Source organism: Panthera uncia, chromosome E3, assembly GCF_023721935.1.
Source record: "Panthera uncia isolate 11264 chromosome E3, Puncia_PCG_1.0, whole genome shotgun sequence".
NCBI classification, from domain to species: Eukaryota; Metazoa; Chordata; class Mammalia; order Carnivora; family Felidae; genus Panthera; species Panthera uncia.
This window is the reverse complement of record NC_064815.1, coordinates 4,398,834-4,408,796: the sequence shown is the minus strand read 5'-3', so window position 1 is coordinate 4,408,796 and position 9,963 is coordinate 4,398,834. Positions and strand designations below refer to the sequence as shown.

The 9,963-nt window shown below is 46.0% G+C and overlaps 1 protein-coding gene across 2 annotated transcripts in view; it reads left to right on the top strand.

The window, feature by feature from the left end:
• Positions 1–6: 6 nt before the first annotated feature.
• The window catches only part of ZC3H7A (zinc finger CCCH-type containing 7A), a 28,774-nt gene continuing 18,817 nt past the window's right edge, over positions 7–9,963 (top strand). Inside the window, exons 1-9 of one of the 2 annotated variants that reach the window (XM_049638255.1) lie at positions 7–1,974; positions 3,061–3,162; positions 4,290–4,329; positions 6,284–6,481; positions 7,879–8,037; positions 8,280–8,360; positions 8,475–8,513; positions 9,154–9,187; positions 9,678–9,961. In XM_049638255.1, the coding sequence (XP_049494212.1) occupies positions 3,095–3,162; positions 4,290–4,329; positions 6,284–6,481; positions 7,879–8,037; positions 8,280–8,360; positions 8,475–8,513; positions 9,154–9,187; positions 9,678–9,961 (903 nt within the window). In that variant the 5' untranslated portion in view covers positions 7–1,974; positions 3,061–3,094. The other variant, XR_007459486.1, reaches the window with a different exon arrangement.

Here is a 9,963-nt window from a genome sequence, read left to right as displayed (position 1 = left end):
AGAAGAAGAGACTCTTAAACATGGAGATAAACAGAGGATTACTGGAGGGGTGGTGGGAAGGGGGATGGGGTAAATGGGTAAGGGGCATTAAGGAATCTACTCCTGAAATCATTGTGGAAATAAATAATTAAAAATAAATAAAATCCATTAATATTTTCAAATTAAAAGAGAAAGATGGGCAGATGTGATAACCAGCAAAACATTAATTGTAGACCATAGGTAGGTATACAGTGTTCACCGAGAAAGATTTTTAACTTGAGGGAAAAACTACAAGAACATGAAATTCTCCTTCCTACTGTATTTGACTCTCCCCTGATTATCCGTTCCCAAATCTTTAAACATGGAAAGGAGAGGTGGCTCATGCTATTAAAAGAGCCTGCGTCTTATTTCCTCTTAATCACCTACTTGAGTTGTCAGCTCTTTGCCACATGCCCTTTGTCCTTAAGAGGTTGAGGTTCAAGGTTTTCTGGCACTTTCTGGGGAAATGGCTCTAAGGCTATTAACTTAGTGGATTATCATTACCTGGGAGTCCCTTCTGTGCCAGCAGATTTGCCTTTTGAGTGAACCTCAAACTAATTCCTCACCTTGCCTGTGCAGGGGTTGGGAGAAAGGTGACTAATCATTGAGGACAGGCAAGAATTCTTGCTTTGGGTAACCCTTTCCTTGGCCCCGTCTTTCAGGCCTGACTGCCGTGACACCCCCAAGTGCCCTTCTGGGTGCCTTTGGGCAGTCGGTTCTGGCTCTACATCGGCCCCATCTTACATAAAATAGGAAGAAGGCTTGGTGGTCCCTTAAGTCGTCTTTCCAAGGAAGGGGTCAGAGGCTATGTGGATTTCTAAAAAATACTTCAAATTTTTTCTCAGCGGTATTTCACGTTCAGCGTTCAGGAAAAAGTTTTAAAGGTAGGTATGCAGTGCAAAGGCCCTTCTCACCGCACCCTGAGCCCCCAGGTTTCTGCCATTGCTGTGGTTTTCTGAGATTCCCTCTGGAGCTGTTGCGAGGATGTACAAGGACATATGAATAGACAGCCTCCCCCGACCCTTTCTCTAAACAGAACAGGGTCCTATTGTGGATACCGCACCTTTACTTGGTCTTTTTTTCCAACACAGTCCGTGTCCTTCTTGATAGACATTGGGTACGTTTTTGATCTTTTTCTCTTAGAAATAGCACCTCCTTAAATACCTTTGTACATCCAAGTATGATTTAACTTTTTTTGTTGTTAAGGAAATGGTCAGACGAGTTCAAGTGGAAGATTAGAAAGACCCCCCCCCCCCCGCCCTCACACGTCCCCATCATAGGTTAGGACAGTGGTCCATGTTTTTGGCGGTCTTGTCTCATTTCTACCCACTCATCCCCCTCTAAGCTAGACTGTCTGAAACACAAATTCCAGAAATAAAGACATCTCGCTTCAGCATCCTGGGCTTTGTACCCTTTTTATTTTGAAACATTTCAGACGTTGACAAAGTACAGAGATTCCCTGTATTCGTCACTAGTTTTGGGAACATTCAGCCGTTTCACCCCCTCCAGCCCCCTTTTGTTTTTGTTTGCTGGACTGTTTCGTGGCAAATCTTGGATAGATCATTTCACATGTAAACACTTCAGTAAAGTAACAACTTTTATTATTAAACGTTTTTTTAGAATTATTTTATTTTTGAGAGAGAGAGAGGGATCGAGCCTGAGCGTGAGTGGGGGAGGAGCAGAGAGAGAGAGAGTCCACAGCAGGCTGTCTGCACTGTCAGCGCAGAGCCCGACACGGGGCTCGAACTCACAGACCGTGAGATCAGGACCTGAGCTGCAGTCAAGAGTTGGACGTTCAGCCGAGTCACCCAGGTGCCCCAGGAAAGTCAACAACTTTGAGATTAGAAGATTGAAACATGTAGAACTACAGTGTTTAAAAGATGGAAAAAAATGATCACCAGTTACCAGCCTTCGGGGCCTTTCAACCCTTGTCCCCACCTCTACACTTTGAAAAAGGTAGATTCTATAATAAAACTATGAACGTCAAGCAATAATGAAACTAGAATATTTGAGCTTGAAACCTGGGTGCGAGTTCCCCGTCCGTCATGCGCATTCAAAGACACGGTTTGTGTGCTAAGATGTCCTCTTAGGTTTAGAGCCCAGCGCTCATCTTGGAGGGATGATGTGCCCCCTCCCCGTCCCTGCCAGGGGACACACAGCAAAGCCTGGAGGAAGTTTTGGTTGTCACCACTGGGGGAAGGGGCGTTACTGGCATCTCGTGGGTGGAGGCCAGGGGTGTGTCGTGCACAGCGCGGGCCCCTAGAGTCAAGGACTGTCTGGCCCCAGCTGCTGAGGTCGCCAAACCCTGGTTGAGGACCCTGGGAGATGGTGTTTTATCATGGATCTCTTCCCTGTGGTTTTCCTTTAACTTGCTGGGAATTGCTTAACGAACATTGATGGGGGCGGGCCAGTGGGGGGGGGCGGGGTGCAGATCCCAACGGCACTGTTTTGTGTTGACATTTGCCACTGTTATGTGGAAGGTGAACCCTTACCTTCTCGAGAATTCCAACCGGATGACTTCATTTAGATTTTTCATTCTATCAGTTGAATCAGCAAGGATTATTTCAGAAGTTTGTGTAACAAAACGTGTGTGAGGTTTCGGCTCTGCTCACCAGGAAGTCAGACTCCCTCGGAGGCGAGCGGATGTGAAACCTTTTCACTTCTGGAGCGCTTCCAGAAGCGAAACAAGGCCAGGACTGTTCCAGTGCAGCATACGCGTGCGTGCCTGCGTACGTGCGTGCATATAGACACGGAAGAAATGAAACCTGTAGCCCAAGGGGTGGGGGGAGATGACTTAGGAGGGAGCAAAGTCCGCATGGCTGTGCAGCCTTAAAGGAGAGTGAAAACCAGATGCTTTCGTGTGCTGGGCAGCAGGGACCATGCGGATGAGCCAGGGTTCCTGGTGTCCAGCAGCCCAGAGTCAAGTCAGCAGAGAGGGACATGCCCACAGCTGATAGCGTGGCAAGACCGCGGACTGTGGGTGTTTTAGTTGGGGTCCGGAGCTCTGCGCCTCGCGTGACTTTGTGCCTCGTTTCTTTCCAGGTCGATCGTTTAGAAAGTGGATGTGCGGGGTAACATGTCCAGTGTGTCCGAGGAGAGAAGAAAAAGGCAGCAGAACATTAAGGAAGGACTGCAGTTTATCCAGTAAGGGCCCGACTCGCGTGTGTTCACGCCACGTATACAACTGGCCCTTGTGCACCGCGGGGTCAGGGGCGCAGACCCTTGCACAGTTGCACATCCACGTGTAACTTTTGACTTCCCAAAACAGGGCTACGAACAGCCTACGACTGTTGACCGGATGCGTTGCCAATAGCGTAAACAGTTGATGAACACGTTTTGTGCGTTATGCGTATTATTTACTGTATTAAAATAAAGTAAGCTGGAGAAAACAAAAAGTTAAGAAATTCGTTAGGAAGAGGAAATGCATTTACAGCACCGTCCTAGGTTTATTGAAAAAGATAACGTTGTAAGTGGACCCGCGCAGTTCAAACCCATGTTGTTCAAGAGTCGACTGTACTTTTTTATATTAGATTAAGAAACCTCTACCCCTCTGTTTATAAGTCCTCTTAATCCGGGTTAGAAATTAGATATTTTTGTCTAGCAATATTTTTGGCTCGGGCACATTTGACTTCCCATGTGTTCTGAAGTCTACCTTCCTGTCCCTGATTTTTAGAGCTAAAATCCTGTAGTGTCTCGGAAAATATTAGACCCAGAAGGATCAGAACCTAATCCCATCAGAGCGCTTCTGATGACTGAAAAGTGATGAAATCACCACGCACATAGGGCTTTTGTAATCAGACATTTCTCTTAAGAAGCTCAGTCTCTAACCTGCCTCCATGAAGCAGGACAGTGACAAGGCAGCCCAGGCCTTAGGCGGACACAAGCAGGCAGAAGTCCCTCTCTGTTTGTCCTGGGAGGAGACATTCTCTGTACTGCAGCGAATTGAGTCAAAAAGTATTAGTGGTTCTGTGCTGTAGGAAAAGTTTTTTGGTATTTGAAGAATTAGGCCGCCTTTTAGTAGAAGTAGGTTTAGGGAAAAAAGTGTTATACTTAAGAAAATATAAGGGAATAGTTACAGATCTCCCCCCACCCCCCACCATGTTGTGTGTGAATATGGCATATGTGAATAATAGTCGTAAAGGAAGGTAGGTCTTTAAAATGTGCTTTGAACCCATAGCAAGCTGATAGAACCTTAGCTTTACACTGACGTCTGGATGAAGAAATCCTGATAAGAGTCTGATAATTAAAATTCATTGGTTTCTTTTTCTTAGGTCACCGCTGTCGTATCCAGGGACACAGGAACAATATGCGGTAATGATTGGGAACATCTACTTAAAGCTGTGCAAGTAACTTGTGAACCATAATGAATAGTGGGGGTTGGCAGACTCCAGCTTTGTGGGCCAAATGCGGTCCGTTGTCTGTTTCTGTAAATAAAGTTTTATTGGAATGCAGCCGCACCTATTTGGTGATGTATTTATGATCTGTGGCCGTTTTCACGACATATGGTAGCTGAGACAGAGACCATATGGCCCACAAAGCCTAAAGTATTTACTCTCTGGGCACCTACAGAAAGAATTAGTCAATCTCCTCCATATAGAGGACAACATTGCTTTTGGCACATGGGGACAGTTGTCCTCCATTTTCTTTCCTCCATGAGTGTAGTTTGCCTAAGTTTTCTTCCGAGCCCCGTGAAAATTACTTTTTTTTAAGTAAAGTTTTCTTTATGTTTATTTATTTTGCGAGAGAAGAGAGAGACAGAATGAAGGAGGGTCAGAGAGGGAGGGAGGGCATCCCGGGCAAGCTCCACACTGTCCGCGCAGAGCCTGATTCGGGGCTTGATCTCACCAGCTGTGAGAGCATGACCTGAGCTGAAATCGGAAGTCAGACGCTTACCCGCTTACCCGCTTACCCGACTGAGCCACCCAGGCGCCTCCTTCGAAAATTACTTTTAACCTCCCTCTCATTTACCGAAGACAAGTTGGATGGGATATGTTGTGAAGGAGAGAACCCAGTATGTTCTATTTTTATTTAGGAGAAAAGAGGTTCTCATAGGAGCAAAGGATACCTGGATCCTAGTAGAGAGCAGCCGGAGGTGAAACTAGTTAGAAACCCAGAGAAAGCCCAGTTCACCGGGCCTCGTCTATGCAGGCTGTTAGTTCACCTGCGGCTTTTGGTGTCCGAGGGTTTTGATGCTTGCCAATGTTCCTTCTTTTTCTCCGCCTCTCCCCCTCCCTCTTCCCTGTTTCCTTATCTGTCTTCTTCCTTGCCCCTGCCCTCTCTCTCTCCAAACAGATGTAGAATCCTAGAGTATTATGGTTAGAAAGCACTGGAAACAATCCGTTCATTGTACAGTTCATTTTACGTTCCTGACTTTTATAACTGGAACCGGGATCTCGAGAGGTTAAGTGGCCTGTCCCGAGCTACCGCCCTTGTTAAAGGTTGATCTGTCCAGTTGGCTTTACTAATTCTGTCAGCTTAGACACGAATTTCAAAAAATGAGACCCAGAACCTGAGTATTTACCTGATCTCGTCATACGTATCTGATCTTGACGTGTGAAACATTAGCACAGTGATAGGAAATCATGAAGGAAACTTCAGAACTTTTATATGAACCAAAAGAACCTTGTATACTGTACTTGGCGAGAAAAAGGTTTAACATCCCCTCTCCCCGGACCAGTCCTGAGCAGACATTTACCAGAGAGGAAAGACAATGGTCCATAAAAATGTGAGAGATCCTTGGTCATCAGGCACAGGGATAAGAAAGGGTACCGGTTTTCACCTAGAAATTAGTAGGGGTTTTGTGTCTTCCCACACAGGCACGCACACGCTGCCCGGCGTTGGTGGGGGTGCTGTGAGCTGGGGACCAGACCGCTGGATGCGTCCACTATTCTCGCCGCTTCAGAAGGCAGTTTAGAAATACTGGTCCAAGGCCCAAGATGCTCCTTCCTTCAGACCTAGAGTTTCCACTCGTAGGAATTTGTTGTAGGCACAGAGGTGAACAGGTTTTTACCAGGTGCTTTTGCCGCACTTTTCCTCCTGATGGGAAATTGCATTTTCTCTTGAGAAAGCACGCGAGGTGAAGGCCTCGCTGAGACAGTAGCGAGGTGGCCTGGGTCCCCCGTTTCTTACAGCAGTGCTCACTGCTGCGTCACATCTAAGACCAGAAGTCTCCAGTACAAAAATTGAAGTTTCCCTGTACCCTGTCCTGTTTCGTAAAGGGCTTCAACTGGTCACTTTCTTTTTTCTTTTCTTTTTTTTTTTAAAGGTATATTTACGTGCTCTTGTGAGAAATCTTTTTAATGAAGGAAACGATGTTTATCGGGAACACGATTGGAACAACTCGATAAGCCAGTACACAGAAGCTCTGAATATAGCTGGTTATGCAAAGTCGGAAGAAATTGTCATCCCTAAAGAAATAATTGAAAAACTGCATATAAATCGTATTGCTTGCTATTCTAATATGGTGAGTGGTGATTTTTTTTTAGAACAGAACAGGGTTTCTAGAGGGATAAAATGTTTTTGATAACAAAAGTACGTTGTAAGTCAGTTTTCTAATTTAATTAAAAAAAATTATTTTGTGCGGGAGAGAGGGGCAGAGAGCGAGAGAGGGAGAGAGAGAATCCCAACCAAGCTCTGCACTGTCAGCGCTGACTCAGGGCTCGAACTCACGAACCATGAGATCATGACCTGAGCTGAAATCAAGGGTTGCATGCTTAACCGACTGAGCCACCCAGGCACCCCTCTAATTTCAGTTTTTAAGAGAATTGTATTACTGCTTTAAAACATTTTTTTAAAATATGTATTTATTATTTTAAGAGCTAGAGAGATAGAACACGAGCAGGGGAGGGCCAGAGAGAGAGAGAGACACACACACAGAGTCTGAAGCAGGCTCCATGCTCTGAGCTGTCATTGCAGAGCCCGACGCGGGGGTCGAACCGACAAATCATGACATTCATGACCTGAGCCAAAGACACGCATTTAACCAACTGAGCCACCCAGGTGCTCCTCTAACTGCCTGCTTTTAGAGTGGTCTGGAGTTTTGAAAAGCCAGCTTTGGATAAATGTTGAGGAATTTTAAAAATAAAATTTGTTTCTGGGTGACTGGTCCTTGGAGTTGCCACGTGAGTCTGGTTTCTGGGGTGTGTCCGCTTATAACAAAAATCAGCCCAGGAGGACGCAGGTCCCAGGTTCATGCATCAGTCAAGTCCCTGTCCCGACAGTGCACTTGGTCAAGAGTGCGTTAGGCCGCTTTGGAGCCCTTTTAGTGCAGCGTGGTGTTTAACCTTGAAGACATTTAACACGAGCTTTTCACATGTCTGAGCTGGGAAAAGCAATATTTTGGTGCACTTCGAATTGTCACTGTGGACATTCAGTAACATTTAACTGAATTTAAGCAAGGTGTCCATGTTGTCACCCGATTCTTACTGAGTGAATGTTCACCGATGGCTCGTTTTGTTTTTTCTAATGGACTCTTCCCGGGCTAGCTAGCTGTTTGGGAGTTAACTTCCAGTCGACATTTTAATGATCTCCAACAAAGGGTAGCTAGTGGAGGAAGCAGGAAGGGAGAGTGCCGCCTGGGGCATCAACTGTGTCTGGAAAGCTTTCTTTCTTGGAGACCTGGGGCCTTTACGGCCAAAGGTTAACATTGGTCTGGATGATGGTTACGTGGGAGTTCATGATATTTGTACTTTTTCCATTTGGGAGTTTCATGATTAAAATTTTTTTTTTCAAAGAAAAATAATACTGCTAACAGAGTTTGAAAGGAGGGCATTAGTCCGGGGTCTTAATTTGTTTGCGTCGGCAGGAAGACGTGTGTGCCAGAAGGAATTGTTGCTAACCTTATTTGCTCTTACACCCCAGGGTTTGCATGATAAAGTTTTAGAAGACTGTGACACAGTGCTCAGTTTAAATGCCAGTAACTGCAAAGCTCTGTATCGGAAATCTAAGGCTCTCAGTGACTTAGGAAGATACAGAGAGGCTTATGACTCCGTAGCAAAGTGCTCCTTGGCGGTGCCTCAGGTACGGAATTTATATTTGAGTTCACTGGTTGACATGGTAACCATTTCGTTGCTTCCTTGTGGAGAAGGGGCGTCTAAAGAGTTCCATTTTCCAGTCCGCGGTCCACCCGCTTTATTTGGGATTACGTGCCCACCAAGCAAGTGTCTCCACGGAATATGAGTTCTAGCTGTTTTGGGATTTGCCTCCACAGTTGGTAAATATAACCCTCCGTTAGTCATATTTTCATTTTTTTTTTTTTTCAGGATGAACATGTGATCAAACTAACTCAAGAACTAGCTCAGAAATTGGGATTTAAAATAAGAAAAGCGTATGTCAGGGCTGAGGTAAGCTGGAGTTCGCCCCACGGGGTATTTTCGTTTTCTTTGGTTGTAACTTGGTTACAGTTCTGTTTTTCACGTAATTTTTTTTTTTTAATTAGCATCTTTGTTTTCTTTCAGCTTGCGTTAAAATCCGTTCCTGGGGACGGGGCTACCAAGGTAAAGTTATTGCTCCTGTAAGACGCGTAACTTTTTGGGAAAAAGGAGCAGATGGCCACGTTAGCAGTTCTGCTTTTAATATTTTTGGTTTGTGTCTATTTTTGAGAGCTTTTTGTTTCTCAGACACATAATTGGCCAGAGCTTCCTGTCCTATAAAAAGAAACAAACAACTCAAGTAGTATCTTTCAACCAGCATTTCCTCAAGTCCAATGGTGCATTTTACAGGGCGTTCATAGATGTTAGGTTTTATTAGAAAAGTGGCCCGGGGCCAGATATTAATGTTGGGAGCCATTGGGTTGAACACGGGTCCCAAGCGGTTGGTTTTTAAAAGGTAAGTCTTCGTGGAGCTGTTAGGATGCCTTTGTGACTTGGGGAGTGAGCGGTGGCTAGACGAGGCCCTCCAGAACTTGAACGCTCCTGAACGGCCTTTGGGAAGCACCGTCCACGAGGGCCCAGCGGTCACGCCGGGCCACGCATTCCCGAGGTGTGCCCGCTCCATTTATCTCTCGGATCTCCATTGGAAGGAAGTAAAATTTCTGCGAGAACTCGCATTGCTGTCTCGGAGTGAGATTTACAGACTGCTCGTAGTCTGGAATCCTGACCGTACGCACGATGATCGGTTGTTTGGTTTCATTTCCAGGCTTTGAGCTGTTCTGTGGAAGATATCGAGCCAGGTACGTTTTCTCGCGTCATGTTGGTCTAGAAAGTGGCGGCGTTAGACGCTCTAGATGTGATAGCGTTGTCAAATACGATTACCGTGCAGCCGTTGGTATGAAAGCAAGAATAATTCTGAAAACCACCTTAGTACTTCTGGACGTGCTGGCAGTGATTGGTAATTCTGCGTGTCAGTAAGCGGTTAGTGAGCGCCCCGGGTGGCTTTACCAGCGTCTCGTAGCTCTGCCTGGAAGGCGCTCGGGCATTTTGAGACACAAGGATAAGTTTTCACAAGCCGCTATGTCTATCCCTGGGTAAAACCAACGACTTCGAGAATTATTTTTACCCTTGTCTCTGACCTGCTTCTGCTACTGTCTCGTCTATTTATTTTTATCATTGTTTTCGTACCCTCACCTGGCTCTTCCGTTTCTCTCTTATTGGCTCTTGACGCTAGTCTTCGGTGAGTAAGTACACCGAAGATGAGTGGGTACGTTTCGATCCGTGTTACAGATTTGTTAACTCCGAGGCAGGAAGCAGTTCCTGTCGTCTCTGTGCCTGCGTCCAGTTTCTCCCACCAAGTCGGAAGTGAGCTGGCCTCAGTTCCTATCATGCCCTTGCCCTCTATGCTGCCCCTGCAAGTGGATGAGAGCCCCCTGCCATCGGCGGTGTTGGCAAACGGAGGAAAGACCCCCTTCACCATGCCGGAACCTTTTCTGGATGACGGAGATATGGTCCTCGGCGACGAAATAGATGACCTTCTTGATTCGGCACCTGAGGCCAATGAAACTGTTATGGT